Source organism: Anser brachyrhynchus, assembly GCF_964034855.1.
Source record: "Anser brachyrhynchus genome assembly, chromosome: 1".
In the NCBI taxonomy this organism is placed as follows: Eukaryota; Metazoa; Chordata; class Aves; order Anseriformes; family Anatidae; genus Anser; species Anser brachyrhynchus.
Genome location: NC_137694.1, coordinates 122,014,077 through 122,030,873, shown reverse-complemented (window position 1 = coordinate 122,030,873; position 16,797 = coordinate 122,014,077). Strand labels below are relative to the sequence as shown.

Sequence of the window (16,797 nt, the reverse complement as noted above, 5' to 3'; positions counted from 1 at the left end):
AGAACCAGGAATAGCTTGGAAGCATTTCTCAGAATCCTGTTGAGGAGGAAGAAACTACTTTTAACCAGCAGCAGCCTTTCCGCTGACAGTGGTATTAGCTGGAAGAGATGTGAATTCGTTCTTCCTCAGTTAGGAGAAGCTTGCTTGTGGTGCGGAGTGGGGAGGTTTATGTGCATCCATGTACCACAAAGGAGCTGAATAACAAACTGGTGCTCTCTGGGAGTAAATCTGTATACAGGCAGGGGTGTAAAGTGCTTGCCATCTTTCTGTAGACTGTTGGAGTGAATGAGCAATGATATTAAGTAACTGCTTACTAATACACCAAAATGGTTTGTGTTTTTGCAATTGCCAGGTGTAAGTAATGGCAAGGAGGTTGACTGGATGGACTCTCAAGGAGAAGAGCAGCACCTCTGGCAAAAGATGATTGACAGTCCTGGAGCTTCTGTGGAGGGGATATTAATGTTGAGATCCAGCATGGGAAAACGTAGACTCTGAAAGACTTTCAACTAATGAGGGGTACCACAGGTACTCCTGATTTCAGTGGTGTTCAACTCCTCACACTTTGCCTATTGGAAAGTGGTGAAGGATTGTACTCTTTGCCTTGGATATTAAGGCTCCAAGTGAAATTTTAATGCATTCTGCACTTTCATGCACACGTTTTTAACCCAGGCTTCTTGGACAGATTATGTTTCTCCTGAAGCTCGTGAGAATTTGACCTTGTACAGAGATCAGACTGGCTTTCTCTGTCCCTTCTGATAACTGGTGCACAGATGGTAAACACCTCTGCTGGTGGGGGACATGGAGCTAGCAAACTCTCTAGATAGTCATTTAGTAAGTAAAGTTTGCTTTACATATCTCTTCCTGGGTCAAAGATGGCCTAGAAGACAGTAGTGATACAGTACAAGCAGATTCAGAATGAGTCTGTGCTTTGTTATTTGCAAGATGAGAAGCCATAATGTTCTGAAGGATAACAAACAACATTTCTTTTTCATGTTTGCTTTTTGGGCTATGCAGTGTGCAGGAAGGCAGGCTTGGGACCAAGCAGCCCTCTAAGGAAAGCCAATGCACTCGTCATTGCACACTAGAAATAGTCAGCAGATGAAGGGGTATAAAGTGCCAATGTTGCAGCATTCTCTGGGTTATTTCAGTGCACTGTATATAAGGCAGGTTTGGTTCAATGTGATCAAAGAGCCTCTAATGAAAATAATAACAAATCCCTATAAAATTTTTACAACTATGTGGTATTACCATGTCTTTCATTCAGTTGACAGCTCTAGCTAAGATCTCCCAATGTCATTGAACAGAGAGAATATGTTCACATGCCTGTCCCACCTGATGAGTTGCTGAGATGAGACACATACTCGTTTGGAGCATAAAAAAAACGTTGAATTTTCTCTGAAGGAGCTGGGATCCTGTAGGTTTGGCCAATTCAGTCATTAATCTTATTAACCACAACGAGTGTTCAAGAGTAATTTTGCTCTTTGGTTTCGTAAAGGGATCTTTGTACCTGCTTAGATCTGCCATCCTCTGCAGTCTTATTCAGGTCACTTGTGAAGAACATGCTGTTTTGTATAGTTGTGGGCTACTGCAGCATTTAAACAGCAGTAGTACCATAATCAGAGAGGATTATAAACTCTTTCAAGGACAGCACAAGTCTGGATAAAAATATAACTGCATCGCACATAATTGCTCAGGGTATGAAACAAAGGAAGATTGGTAAACTGAATGAAAAATCCTCTAAATCTTTCAGAATTGGAACATAGCTTCCTATTTGAATGGGTAAATTAATCTATAGCTACACTTATCCCTTATTTTTCTACAAATGTTTATCAAAACACCAGTGTTTAAAGATTTCTGTGAAGAATAAAGGCCATAAAATCTTACTTGTTTGAGAGAGAGAAATGCTGTTCTTCACAATGTAGAAATTGCAGGAATTCTAGATGGAGCAACAACATATGGAGAACTCATAACTAAGTAAGTGTAGGTTAAAATTTTGTCATCCATTGCTGTTCTAGTGTATAGTCAGTAAATGTACTTAGAGCTGAATCCAAAATGTTAACATTTAATATCCATTCCTTCCCACTGCTCCCCTCTTTCCCTCCTCCCCCAAAAATATCATACTGTTTTTGGTTTGAGTGGCTTGAAACTGTGGGGAAGTTTGCAAGCAGTCTTTAAAAATCCTATTATTATTAGATACATTTGGTTTTATTTATTTTTGTTAAAAATAGAATCTTAGTTTTATAAAAACAGATTGATTTAAAATATTTTTTTTTGGTTAAAATTATGATATGCCATTGAAGGTAATGCTTTTGCCCAATTTGATACCCCCAGTTTTAGAAACTGCTGAGTCATCTTTGGAATTTCCATAAAGAATCTCAAGTAGGGAATCAAATGTCAATAGTTGTTCCAGTTGACTTCATTTTCCTTCTTCATCTGTTCTTCATTTTCATCTGAAATCCTGGTCAAATTGGGCAGTGAAGCAAGCTTACTTTAGTTTTAGCCTGCTTTTCATCCTAGGCTGCAGATGGTGTGAGCTGATGAAGCAGAGCACAAATACCAAGCACATACATTTTATGACCTTTCTTTTATCATAATAGACTTTCTTTAAATACTAGATTTTTTGTATCAGCATCCCCAAAGTGAAACCAAACCTAACTTCTGGCACCTAAACTATGTCTCTACAGAGTCAGTAAACTGAGTTGTCTTGCTTGTTTGCACCACAAACCAGAATTTATTTGGGGAGTAATAATACGTTGACATGGAGCCACATGCTTGATTTTTCACTTGCTGTAAGTTGGTTTAAAAAGATAAAGCCTGTTAAATCTAAAGGAAATGATTCTTCAGGGTGAAATTCCAGCTAGGCTTATAGAGGAACAGCGGTAAGTCTGAGTTGTTTTTGTTTCATTTTGATGTTTAAACTGGGAAAATTATAACAAAAAATCCTCCATGTTGGACCCCACAGTGAAAACCTTTATTTTTCACCAGATTGAAAACCTTAAAATAATTTGGAACTGAACTAAACCTCTTACTTAAAGTGGATTATGAGCATTTATCTAATTTTTGAAGGGTATTTTCTAACCTTCTAAGCATCAACGTTGTAGTTAAATCTAGTCTTGCTTTGAAAGGAAGTAGTCCATGCTTTACTACTTTAGCTTCTGCCCAATTTACTCCCATTTTTAGGTCCTGTGTTAGAGTTTATGATGAATGTACTCACCTGGAAGGCATCACCTGGCTCATACATGGGCTTCTGGAAGAGCCAAAATTTCTCTTTCGGCCTGCATCTCAAAGCATAGACCAGGCTATGAACAGATTCTAGGCATCACCTGCAGTTCAGCATATGAGGGGAACAATTTCAAGTGAGTATTTATTTCAGCCAAGGCAGTGGTGTTAGCCGTTGATAGGATTTGGAGTAGGTACAGTGAAATTACCTCTTAGGTTGGCAGTGACAATTCTACATTATGGTAACATACAATGCATATCATACTCTGCCTCAAATGAGCCTCAGAGAGATGATGATCATCAGTGTAAACACCAGAGCAATTTGGAAGGCTTTGCTATTCTGTGATGTTACCAACAGGAAGGATTTGATTTGTGGAAAATGTCACATTTAATTATCTCTCTTATATCCTTGTTCTCTTCCTTTGCAAAAATGATTTATGGTTTGGAAAAAGCATGAGATGATTAACTGCAGATGTGATTTCTTGTTTCCCAGATATTTGAACCAATTGCCTGTAATTGTGTGTCATCGTGTACCATGTATTACTAGGCTGCACAAAAAGATGGAAAGCTGGGAGTCAGACTAAAGCCTTCCTTATGTATGTATGTTTGTGATATTGAGAATGTATGGCTGGTTTAAGGCTAACTTTTAGGAGAAAATAGCCACAATGTTAACACTGACTCATAAACTCCCATCCTGAGTAATTAGGCAGAGAAGAGCTGATGTTTCTAAAATATTTCTCCACACAGACTTGAATAACTTAAGATGCTTCAGTGGAGAAGAACTTTTCTCCACACTTTTTTTTTTAAAATGTGAAACATGATACACGTTACTAGCAATGGAACTACAGGGCTTTCATTGCTGTCTTCTCCCTCCTTGTGATTAGATTCTGAGGGTTTGACCCATTAAAGAAAAATTAAAATACAGCTTTGGCTGTAAAGCGTCAAGTGGGGACAGTAAATAATCTCTTGACAGTGTGGTTATTGCCAGTATCCATCAGGAAGAGCTGATGCTGAGGGTTGTCCAAGCCCTGCTATCAGACTTGAGTATCCAGACCTGTTTTCTCGAAGTTTCTCTATTCAGCTTATCAGTTATACAGGGACTTTAGGCTTCTAAAAGTTCTCGTTTGCATATGTAGATGCTAAAATAGGTTAAAATGGACTCCTTGTCTCCTCCACATCCATCATATTACATTTGAATGAGGGTGAGAGGAAAGCTGCAAAGGCAGTGAGGCTATTGCCATCTTCCTGTACTGATCAAAGTGCCATTGCCTGCCTTAAATGCCTTTTAGACACCACATTTTGATTTTTCATTCCCACATAGATGCTTAGCAGATGGTTTATGAGAAAAGGTAGTGGGATGGTGAGTATGCTTTGACCATGATCACAGAATCATTATGATTGGAAAAGACTTCCAAGATCGTCTGGTCCAACCATCCCCCTGCCACCAATGTCACCCACCCAATGACACCCAGTGTCACCACGTCCCTAAGCACCACGTCCAACCTTTCCTTGAACGCCCCCAGGGACAGTGACTCAACTACCTCCCTGGGCAACCTGTTCCAATGCTTGACTGCTCTTTCTGAGAAGAAATGTCACCTCATTTCCAGCCTGAACCTCCCCTGGCACAACTTGAGGCCATTCTCTCTAGTCGCATCTGCAAGAAGAGGCCAACCCCCAGCTCCCCACACCTTCCTTTCAGGCAGTTGCAGAGAGCAATGAGGTCTCCCCTGAGCCTCCTCTTCTCCAGACCAAACAACCCCAGTTCCCTCGTCTGCTCCTCACAGGACTTCTGCTCCAGGCCCTTCACCAACTTTGTAGACCTTCTCTGGACACGCTCCAGGGCCTCGATGTCCTTTACTGAGGAGCCCAAAGCTGAACACAGCACTCGAGGTGCAGCCTCATCAGAGCTGAGTACAGGGGGATGATCACCTCCCATGCATTAGTCTGGAAACCTACCGTTCTGTGTCTCTTCCAATACAGATTATGCAAAGGTATCGTGGGAAAAAAAAAAAAAAGCATTTTTAAGTATTGTTTTTTGATTTTATTTTCGTGCCTGGTTAGGCCCTGTCAGGTGCAAGTGTCCAAGGCTGTATTCTGCAAATATGAACTAAACTACAACAGCAGAGCAGCCATTGAGCATCCACTGGTTCCAATTGATACGGTGAGGTAACAGGAAGGTTGCATAAAGACTGGCATTATTTTGGCTTCACAAGAGGTATGCACATTGACCAACTTCAGACACGTAAAGCTTGTGGTTTGCTTGAGTGGACGAAGGCTCCTTGGATCTCTTACACCTTAAAAAAAGAGCTGAGTCCTGTCTCCACAGTTGCCTAGTCTGTGGGTTCACACGAGACATTAAGGGTTGTACCTGAATCTTTGCAGGATCTTTTCCTTCCATCCCTCTCTTCAGTTCAGCAACCCTCACCAGGAAATTCTCCAAAGATTCTGTCAGTATGCCAAACTGTGACCCCACGTCCCACCCAAACATGAATCTACAGTACCCAGAAGAAGGCACATGCAGTAGTTAAGTGATAACTCCGCTTACTTTCATCTGTATGAGGTAAAAACTGAAATTATCCTTCCCTAACACACGATTGTCATTTTTGATGGACAGAAGTAGTCATCTCCATGTGCACTTTATAAACTTTTTTTTTGATACATTTTTTAAAGATGATTATAATTTATTTATTTTTACGTGTGGACATGTTAACACTTGAGAACCCTAGAGAACTTGCAATTAATTGTACGAACATGCAATTAATTCCAAAATAAGATGCAGACTTTTATTTGCAGAGATGTCTCTTACCATAACTCAGTCTGAGATACAGAGAAGCCTGCTAGCAGAACCTTACCACTGTGTCCCCTGAATTTCCTGCCTAGTGATTTCATGTTTGCAAATGCCATTTGGTAAGTGGTAATAATTCAGTGTTAATTATACTGTGTATATTGACACTGGAAAGTGAATCTCAACTTCCTTTTAGGTGTTCTTTAGGTTGCTTTTGAAACTCACCCCTGCTGTATATTGGCCCTTTATTTAGATTACCTATTTCAACAGTTCTGCTTTGTGGCAATAACACGTCTATAATGTACTACTGCTCCTGAGAGTTGGGTGTGTATTTTTGAGGGTAGCTCTAATTGCTGGGGTTTGCTTAAAGCCAACTGTAGTCATTTGTTGCAGCAAATAGAGAATGTCATGTATCCCTCGTGCAGCCTTTGTTCTGCTTAAAATCTGTTGCTAGCTATTTGTTTGGTTATTCTGCTGGACTTGAACAGAGGTAGCAGTAAATGCCATTGCAGTATGTTAAGTTCTGCCCAAATCTAGCCAAAACAGAATGTTTCCTGCCCAGAACATTTTTGTACTGTGCACTGTATGTTCAGTTTTGTGGACAAAGATGGCTGGTAATACATTTGCAGCTGTTGTCAAGATTATTGTTCTATCTTTTAAAATTAAAATAATGAAACGTTGCTGTGTCACATCTCTTCTAAAATTCAGTACAGTGAACTATAAGCACGTCTTTCAGGAATATCCCATATTATCTAAATGAGGTAAGCACATTGCTTCATTTCAATGTAATAATAACAGCAGAGGCCTGGCATGTCTTCAGAGATGGGACTCCATTCACAGCCTTTCCCTCTGCTGTTTTTTTCTTCACTTCTACATATTACATCATTTTTATTTTTATTTTTATTTTTATTTTTATTTTTATTTTTATTTTTATTTCATAAGCATTAAACTTATTTTCTAGCTAAGAATATTGGAAATACACACTTTTCCACCTTGCTAGAGAATTATTTTACCTGTGTCTTAACCCCGTGCATTCAGTTCCTTTCCTCCATCTCCAGATCTCCTCCCCAGTCCCTAGTTCAAGGTCCTGCCCACCTGAAAAATCCAAGTGGTGTGAAGCACACGTTTTGTCCTTGCTGTGGACGTGCAGCACAGCAGCCACTGCCAGGGGAGGCCGGGACCGAGGTGAGTGGCTGGCAGTGCTTGAGCACCAATGTTGCATAACCTGAGCTCCATTATTTCACTGCCTTAATTTAAAAAGCGGATTGTGATTGTAAGAGTATTTAAATGCACTTCAGGTTACTTTTTAGCCGCTGTGTTTTCATTAATTACGCTATGCAGTCTGACTCATGCTTTTATGTAAGTACCGAGCTGTAACGAAACGACACACTGCAGTCATTTAGCGCAGAGCCTCAGTTCGGAGCTGCAAGGGTCATTGGTGCTTTCATTAAAATGTGAGGCTTTCTGTCCCAGAGGAGAGGGTTTGAGCTTCGAGAGTTAGGGACATGCAACTTTGACGTTAGCCTCTCCCTCTGTAGATGTAGAATGGTTTTGGGTTGTGCGATGATGGCAGGGATCGTTCTCATCAAATAGGTAGATTCTTGGGTAGGACTGGGGGAAAATCAGGCCATTTAGAGAATTGTTTGGGGTCATGAGAAATTGCTGCCTCCTACAACCTATCACAGCGTTTGTTGCAAAAGATTTTACACGACAGAAATTCTGTTCAGTTCTAAAATGACTGAGCTCCTTGGGTTGTTGAGAACACATTCACAACTGAAAAGTATCTCCACATTGATGCAAAAACCTCGAGCCTGTGGCGCTATCTGCACACTGTGATCTGTCACTTGTGCAGTGAATAGCCTGGAGGGGGAGAGGAAAGGACAAGAATCGCTGCAGGTCCGGCTTCTTGGAAACAGCCTTTAATCCTCCCAACCCAATTTGTGCTTTAAACAGGATTTGCATTTTGACAGCAGTGGTAAGATTAACAGCTGTGGCAAGAGCCATGTTGGAAGTACAACAAAAACTCAAACCTGCGTGATTTTGAGGGAGGTAAATTTTTTGTTAAACATTAAAAAAAGAGAAAAAAAAAGCACTAGTGTAGGTACTGCACCTTGTTTACACAACATTATTTTTGTGGGACCAGAAGTCTACAGGATGAACTACTCGAATATATTTGAATATTTGGGATTTATTTAGATATACAAAAGCTGGGCTAAAGCCAATAATACCAAGTCTCTTGTTCAAACAGTCCTTTCCTGAAAGGCAAATCTGCCACGTTCCTGCATACCATACTTGCAGGATGATTTGACTCCAAAACAGAGATGGCACATGATGTTTTTCACTGTTCCATTCCTCCCCACAAAAATGTACAACAGAAAATGCCAAGAAGCTGATATTCGTAATCAAGAACATAAACACAAGATTTCAACAGATGTTCTGTGTAGAACTCTAACCAGTAATCCAATCACTTATGCACTTCCATCCACTTAATTCGATTTCCTCTAACAGCCTAGTGATTGCAATCACTTTCCTGGTTGTAGCGATTGTAAAGCCCCACTCCTGTTCCGCCAGGCATTACAGATAACTGGATGCGTTGATTCTGCACCCAAATCAAAATGGAGCAGCAGCAGGTTGGAACTGCATGAATACAACAGAAAAATCAGACCCATCAGACCTCCAGATTTATTTGAAAAAATCATTGGGGATTAGTTGATGTGCTTTTTGACTGAGGAGAGTTGGGGGGAAACCACCTGTCCTCTCTTGTTATGGGTGCATGCATGCCAAAGCATCTGAGCCAGTGCACTGTGGCCATAGCAGTATGTATATAGCTGTGTCTTCAGGCTGGCTGCTCTACTTTTAAGGCACAAAGTGATTTGGTGTGCTGTCTGGTTTCCATAACCTCCAGTGTTATGCAGGCAGCAGAAGAAAGGAAACTTGTGGGGTACTGCTGTATCCATCGGCATACTGGCGCTTACCTTCTTTACTCCGTTGTAGTTGATCGAGGATGTCTTTTTGGTTTGGCCAGGTCTGGAACAGAAATGCTCTTTATTTCTGTGATTTTTGTCATCAAACCTGTCCTTGCATCTTGGAAGTGCTGGGAAAGTTCATGCAAAGGACGGCTTCCTTGTCCTCCAGTTGGTCATGCTCACAGACCTGGCACCACCTGCAGAGGTCAGGGTGTATCTGGATTTTCTTTGCCTTTGGCATCAGCTCTGCAGGCAGTCGCCTTGGCTGCATCAGGCTTTCATGCCTACTCTCGGGTGTTTGGTAAGTCTCCTAACGAGCTCAGAGGCAGACCGTTCTGCGCAGAAGAGCCCTCTGCCTCGATACCCTTGCACTTCAGTCTACAAATGAACTTTTCTTAGCTAGTGTCAGGACTGAATTCCCTATCTACACATTCACTCCCTCATTAATTTGTTTGCAGGAGCAACATTTTTTTTTTTTTAAATCCTAATTTCAGAGAGTGTGTAAGAAAGATTGTATTCCTTGTTAAGGAATGCTTTAAGGATGCTGATAAACTGGTCCCCTGCTGACACAGGAGTGTAAAATTGAACAGTCAAAGACAAACAAGCATTTGGCTGAAAAAAAAGGCTTTGCTCTGAACAGTATGAACAGCACAGCCACTGAAATGCTCTTCAGTGATGTGAAATTATGCACCTGATCCTGTAAGCAAGCGTCCAAAGCTTTAACTTACAATTTTCATTCCTTTGGGTTTGTATTCTTCATGCATGATGTATATTCTTTGCAATGGATTGTCAAGATTGTGGATTATAATAAAACACTAGAGAACTATTTCCTGTTTTGATTGCCTCTTAACACTTTTTGCTAAGCAGTGAACTTTTTTTTTTTGTTAAATTGTAAATGATGCGTTGCAAAAAAAAAAAATCTTTCCACAGATCTGGAAATGACAAATCCTTGATGAAGCTTCCCTGTAGGGGATGTTCCCCTGCCATCAAATCAAGAGCCCGATCTGTCTCCAAGATGAAAAGGGAAAGAAATCTGTTACTCCAAGTCACTGGACACGTAACACCAGAAGCAGACACATACCAGGTAGGAGCAGATCTTCTATCAAGTATCGCAGTATAAGGCCTCTAGTAATTTACCACCCATTTTCTGTGTTGTTCACTCTTCTGTTACTGAATTCCTTCTGGCAATGATTTCCATACTCCTGCCGTCACCTATTTTCTTTGCCACTGCTGAAAATAGGTACTCGTGTTGCCTTTGGCTTACACGTGGTGTCTGTGATTGACTGTATTATAACGGGTCTGAAAGACACTGCTGGGTTGCTGTACACTACAGACAGAAACATTAGCCTCTGATTTAAATGGTTTACAGAGGGGTAGTTTGATTCAACTTTTGAGTAAATCAGTCAACTTTATCTCTGAGGGTTAGACAATTATTTCTTTGCAAAACAATATTTTATTAAAAAGACTTATAAACAGTAAGAAAGAAACCCCAATTTTACACTGAATGAAAAATCCAAAATAAACTCCTAGAGACGTGCCTCAGGTCTTTGCTGTCTGTACAAGAAATTCCATTGGTTGGTAATCCTACGTACACGTTTCTCTAAAGATGGCTGAAAGTACAAAAAAGCATCATGCATATGTCTATGCAGAGCAGCTACACAGCTGGACAGACCTAACAATACACACAAAAAATCTGTACATCAGTGATTACAAAAGCCATGCTTTGTGTAGCACCAAGGGGAGAATTATGTGGAGAAAAAAAAAATCACTGGCAAATGCAAGCCCTGCAATTCTCAATTAGGGGCACGACTGGCCAATTTCTGCTTGCAGTTTCATCTCTTCTTTTCTCAAGGGAAAATTGTCAATAAGTGCAAAGAGCTCGGCTGGCGTTGCTGGGAAAGGATAGCGTTCCTTGTCCATTCCGTGCTTGTCCATCACCACGATGTTGAAATTATAATGGGGGATCCTCAGCAGCAGCCTGCAAAATAAGGAAGTCATTTTGTGAAAGCCCATCACGTGCCTAGGCACTTCAGACAGCGATAAATGGCAGAGCCAGGCTGCTGGCTCCAGGCAGAGGACTCTGGGGATGGTCAGAGGGCGCTACACAGGGTCTGCTTTGTCTCAGCTGTAAGAATGGAGTCAGGCAGTGAGCAGGGGTCTGCCTGTGCTGCAAGGCTGTACCTCTGCGGTAAGGGAGGGTCAGAGTAACTGCACTCGGCGCTGTTTTCTTCTCAGACGTCTGGTTTGGCAGTATGGCACATGCCCTACCTATTGCTCTCAGAAGAGAAGAAAAAAGACAGAGTACAATACTATATGCACTGCCTAAAGAAAAAATGTGATGGAGCTCAAGATTTACAGGTAGGCTATTCTATTTTCTTTGCTGCCAGGCAGTATAAAACAAACAAAACAAAACAAAAAACAGAGCAAAAAAAGCAGAGCAAAATTACTGGAGTCAGTTCTCATTGCTTCCTAATAGTAACTACCTACCTGGTGGCAACTCCAATTTAGCAGAAAAAAAAAGCCACCACTAATCAGGGCAGAGTCCTTTCCTTTGGAGTGGTGAAATGGGTCATTCAAGCTCCTCTGGAGGTGCAACAGTAAGAAAAGTTTATCCTTGATGCTCATTTAATCTCATCCTTGGAGGAGTTATGAATTATAAGATCCTCAGACATGCATACAGTCAACATCACTGGTGTGGGGAAAATAAATTCAGGCATCTGTGATGGCATGGGGTCAGGACAGGAAAGCTGGCGTGAAGAGGAGGGTCTCTTGGGAGCTGGATTTCAGAAATGTTTGAAGCATAAAAATTGACCTTCTTCTGCCTTCCAATGGGTTCAAGTACTCTAGTTGTTGTTTTGTTATGGTGAGAGAGCTTGGCTGTTGATTTCAAACTAAAACAATGTCGGAGCTAATTTATGGTGATAAGTGAGATAAGGCAGAGGAGGAATGTGGTTTCTTAATGAAAATGTTTACCCTCTACAACTCCAAATGCCAACCCCTCCGAGTTTGCTGAAGTTTTAACTAGGGTACCTGTGACTGGTTAGTTGACAGAGTACTAACTCTGGACAGCATCTCTATTCAAGATGTTTCAGGGAGTGTTTCATTTTGATTTAAGTGCCTTCTAGAACTGGAATACTAACTCATACCGTGGTAGCAACAGAGTCTAGGAAAAAAAATCAAATGGAAAGCTAACTTCCACTGAGTGCAGGGCAGGTTTTATAGCAGCCCAATTTCTGAAATTGAAGGCTGGGGGTGGGGAGTGGGGTGGCAGGCAGCAGGAGGACTCAGGGAACAGGGTTATTACCAGAGCTTATTTTCTACAAAGCCACAAGAAAACCACTTCAACTTTAGTAAATGCACTTTTTTTTTTCTTTCTTTCTTTTTTTTTTTTAACTAAAAAGCACCTCTTTGTGTTCCCTTTCTTTTTATAGGGAACAAATGCTTTTATTTATTTTTTCGATCCGAAAAAACTCTCAGACTTGTCAGGAGCCTGAGAGAAGAACACATTTTTATTGTTCCAAATAAAAATTTACACCATTTTCTTAGGCATATCACAGAAGATGCTGCCTAAAATGCTCCTGGACTTCTTTCCCAAGTAACAACTTCTTTCCCTGCCAAACAGGCCTTTGCTTTTGGCTCTTGTAGTCCTCCTAACCCTAGGCAGTGCTGGCACTTGAAGTTTCCCTTTCAAGTAAAAACCAACCCCCTGCTTGTCCAAAACTAAGTCAAAACAGTTTAGACCTCAGTAAAACTGTTGAATGTCGGTCAGGCTGGGGAGGCTGAGCTCATTTGCCCTTTGAAATACTGCCCATATCATATCTACATGGGGGACTTCAAAAAACAACCACTGCTTCTCCTCTGGCCTGGCCGCAGCCACGATGAGCCGGTGGTGACGTTTGGGGCTGCGCTGGCAGCTGCTCCGAGGCTGTTCTTGCAAAGTGATTGCAGGCCGGCAGGACTGCAGCAGGCCAGCTCCAGCACAAATACAAACACGAAGTGTTTTCAGTGACTTAGACCCATAAAGACATAAGGGGATGCACAGAGGGCTCACCTAAATTCAGTGCCATTTGGTTTGAGCAAAGAAGCAAGGGAGGCACAGCACTTGAAAGAGTCAGCCCCTTTAAATACGAAACACGCTGAAGCCTATGCTCTTAATTTCATAAATCCCAAATGCCTATGAATTTTCAGCAGCTATTTCACAGTTAATAGAGAGGGAACTAATGCTGAAACTTACTCATGAACATCTAGCTACCTTCCCATGTTGAGCTAAGTACACTACAGTATAATACACCTATTTAGATAATAAGATGCAGGAAATCAAAAGCAATACATTGTATATGCTACAGTGCACACACAACAGTAGCCAAACCTCACTTTACCTGAGTTGCAGTGCAAGTGATGGGGGCAGCAGCTTTACCCCTATTCTTCCTATCTGTGCGGGGAAGACACCAACCAACTCAACAACGGTAACATGTCGGAGGTCTAGGCCACACTGTGCTGGCTGCAAGGGTTAGAAGAAGAGAGAGAGATGTTAGAGAGAACATTGGGTTGTTGTTCGTAACTGGTCTGATCTTGTGTTAGTGAGACGGTTTAAACTGAAATGAGCGTGCTTTGAAGGGTCTCTCATTCCCGCTGCAAAGAACTACAGCCTCACAACTCCAAGGGCAGTTAAATGATGGATTCTTAGCTACTCTGAGAACACCACCACACAGGGACCACCTAGGAGAAATGTATACTTGTGTTGTAATGACATGAAAAGATGCCAACGTATCAGTGTATTAAGCTTTGTGCCAGTAATCTCGTTTGGAAATCAAAGCAAAGTACGTGAAACGGAAGGCAACTGCAGAAAGTCATTTTTTTTCATGCCAACTTGCTTGACCAAGCAGTGGGAAAAGTAATACAGCCATTAAAATAGTATTTGAAACTACCTCATTTCAATCAATATATTGAATTTTCTTGCCCAAGTAATCTACTGTGGGAAAAGAAAAGCTTTTCATTTTGTTTCTAACACACCTGTGACCAAAGCCAGCAGTTAAAAACATTATCACGTTCATATCACAATGACTATTCTTTCTGGATGTTGTTCCACTTGTGGGAAAAGAAACAATGTGCAAGCATTTGCCACTATGAAAGAACACAGGACTGGCTGCTTCCCCAGGACACAGATACATTTTTGAGGTACACCTCTTAGTCTAGCAAGAACCCAACAAGAGAAAAAAAAATAACATAAGGACCATTACCAGGTGTTCTTTTTTTTTTTTTTTTCCTTTTTTGGAACAAAATACCACAGTGGTATCTCCACTCCGGGTGATTTCTATGCTGAGCCTCTGGTCCTTTGTCTGCTGATACACAAGTTATTTCTATTTTATTTCTCTCTGTTTCTTCACATTCTTCATATTGTAGTTACAAAGCCTGTAAGCCTGGTTTGCATGAAGTGTAGCCACTGAAGTGCTGGATGTTTTTTTTTTTTTTTTTCCTAACTCCTCTAGGAACTGAGTTAGGGAGTGCTTATTAGAGCACAAGTTTAATATTAAATTAATCTTGGGAGGGTGGAAGAGGGCCAGAACTGCCTGGGATTGAGTAACTGGTCAGTCAGAGGCAGTACAATCCAGAAAAGAGCCAAATTAGAAACCGGGGAGATGTTTAAAGTAAAACAAACATTAAAAGGATTAATCCAGAACCACCACCACTTCAGCTAGATCCTCTGCTGGCTGCAGTGCAGCATCTGAAGTTTACAGATTTACATCAACAGTAGAGCTTGTTCTCCTGTGTCTTTAAAGAGTAAAATTGGTTGCTACAACCCCCTGCAACCCACCCTGAACTGTGCTTTACCTGCAGCATTCCCAACTGCATCCTGTAGAAGAAGTTGGCTGCAGTAGGAGTTGAAATAATTAGCAGCCTCCGCTTCTCATAAAATTGATCCAGAAGCGCAGCTGCAGTCCTCACATTCACATTAATATTCATGGCTAGAATTAAATTTAAAACAGAAGTTATAGAGCATAACTGAAAAGAGATCTAGTTCTAAAAGGACAAACAACTGTTAGGTACCAGAAGCACAGCAACAAGAGAATAATATAAAGAGGATACAGGTGAAAGACTGGCCTCATAGAAGCCAACGATTTTATCTTAAGCTGTACTCTGGCTTACAAGGTGGATCGACTCCAGCATGTAAAGTTTTGTACAAAGGTCCGGGCAGAAACACACTGCCAGTTTTAAGGCACCATCGTTATCTCCTAGGACAGAACAGCCAAAGGTAGCCGATGTTCCAGGTGTAAATGCAAATTGGCAGGAAGACAAAGATGCCGAGTTTCTTGTCTCTAGGGCATTAGAGTTTGTAGCTGTATTCCACCCCAGGTCCCCTTCCCAAATTCTCTCTTCCGTGAGAACCAGTGCTCCGGTAGCCCTTCCGGTAAATGCTGAAATACTCACTTACGTGCACAGGTTGGCTCCACTCCCGACCACCCCAGATTGTACTGGCACACTCTAGCCGGGCTTCCTTGCAGCTCGTAGCCACCAATGCAGGAGAACTCGCACGTAGCACCGTAGTTATTTCCATCACCTGAACACTTGATGTAGCCATTATCCGGGACGTTTAATTTCACACAGCGCCTGACTTTAGGCAAGAAAGAGGTGAAAAAAATGAAAGACAAGGCATGAATCCGCTCGCTACTCGGGTAGCACGGCCAATGGAATACCAGGATGGAAGATGTTTTTCTCTTTGCTACCTCTATTGTTAAAGGATGTAAAACCAAAAAACAAACAAGCAAACAAACAAAAAAACCAACCCCCTTCTTAACTCATATGTAAATTAAAATGACGCAGATGTGCGTGTGTGTGTGTACATGTGACTGTGGTATAGGGTGACCAAAGGTCACGGTGCACAAAGAGATCCCTTCTCCATGGATTTGACTCCAGATTGCAACACCTGGTGAAAGAGAAAACCTTCTTGACAGATGTGAGGCATTGCTGAAAAAACTCCCTCAGTTATTTTTTTCAGCAGCCCACGGGCTCAATGTTGTGGAGCAGGACTGATCAGCAGAGCCCTTCCCCAACTTGCAGAGCGCCTGGTGCCCACTCTGCTACAAGCCTGGGTCCCCAGGGAGCCAGCAGGAGCAGGATGGTGCACTCAGTTACAGAGTCAACATAAACTTTATATACACATATTTATGCAGACAAATATAGAGCTGAGGATGTTTCTAAAACTGCCTCCGAAGCTAGATGCAAATCAGTGCCTGTATTTATAGTGTAAAACATCAGTCTTACCTCTGACTTTAACGAGAAATTTGCAAGTGCCTTTGTTTTCAGCTCTGTCATATACAGTATATTGGATTTTGTGGTCGCCTTCTGGAAAATGTGACCCTGGTGGCAGGCCTTTCAAAATAACACTAAAACAGGAGATAAAATGGGACAAACATTCATAAATTCACCAGTATTGTCCTACTGCCAAAGCTGTAGAAGCCTAAAAAGAGTGAAGTCTGGTGCATGCTGAGCTTGTCTGGCTGTGCTACATGACTGAAGACTGAGAGCAAGCACAGGAAGAAACTGCAAAGCAGAGACCAGGGCAGTCAGATATGCAGGTCCTGTTCTTAACAAAAGGGCCCTGTCCTGCTGACAAGAAGGGAGCAGAGCAGTCCAGGAGTGCGTGTTTCCTAAAAGACAATTCATAGCATAGCCAACCATCATGTCACGCCCAAGAAATTTTGGTTAAGCTTAACCAGTCCAGTAATATACTTTTAAAAGATTTAACTTGCCTCCTGAAAGAAGCATATATATATATATATATATATACACACACTATACTGCTACCCTTACAATAAGCTAGCTAGA

At 41.5% G+C, this 16,797-nt stretch overlaps 2 protein-coding genes across 4 annotated transcripts in view; one reads left to right on the top strand and one right to left on the bottom strand.

Annotated features, from left to right (window-relative positions):
- SYTL5 (synaptotagmin like 5) overlaps positions 1-6,680 on the top strand; it is a 62,351-nt gene extending 55,671 nt beyond the window's left edge. Inside the window, exon 17 of the mRNA XM_080576264.1 lies at positions 353-6,680. Coding sequence (XP_080432390.1) covers positions 353-495 — 143 coding nt within the window. The 3' untranslated portion in view covers positions 496-6,680. The remainder of the gene's footprint in view (positions 1-352) is intronic.
- A 1,492-nt stretch (positions 6,681-8,172) lies between these two features.
- The window catches only part of SRPX (sushi repeat containing protein X-linked), a 48,773-nt gene continuing 40,148 nt past the window's right edge, over positions 8,173-16,797 (bottom strand). For all 3 annotated transcript variants that reach the window (XM_080576283.1, XM_080576282.1, XM_080576281.1), the window contains 5 exons: positions 16,234-16,355; positions 15,404-15,583; positions 14,803-14,936; positions 13,350-13,471; positions 8,173-10,948 (listed from right to left, as the gene is read on the bottom strand). In XM_080576283.1, the coding sequence (XP_080432409.1) occupies positions 10,768-10,948; positions 13,350-13,471; positions 14,803-14,936; positions 15,404-15,583; positions 16,234-16,355 (739 nt within the window). In that variant the 3' untranslated portion in view covers positions 8,173-10,767. The remainder of the gene's footprint in view (positions 10,949-13,349; positions 13,472-14,802; positions 14,937-15,403; positions 15,584-16,233; positions 16,356-16,797) is intronic.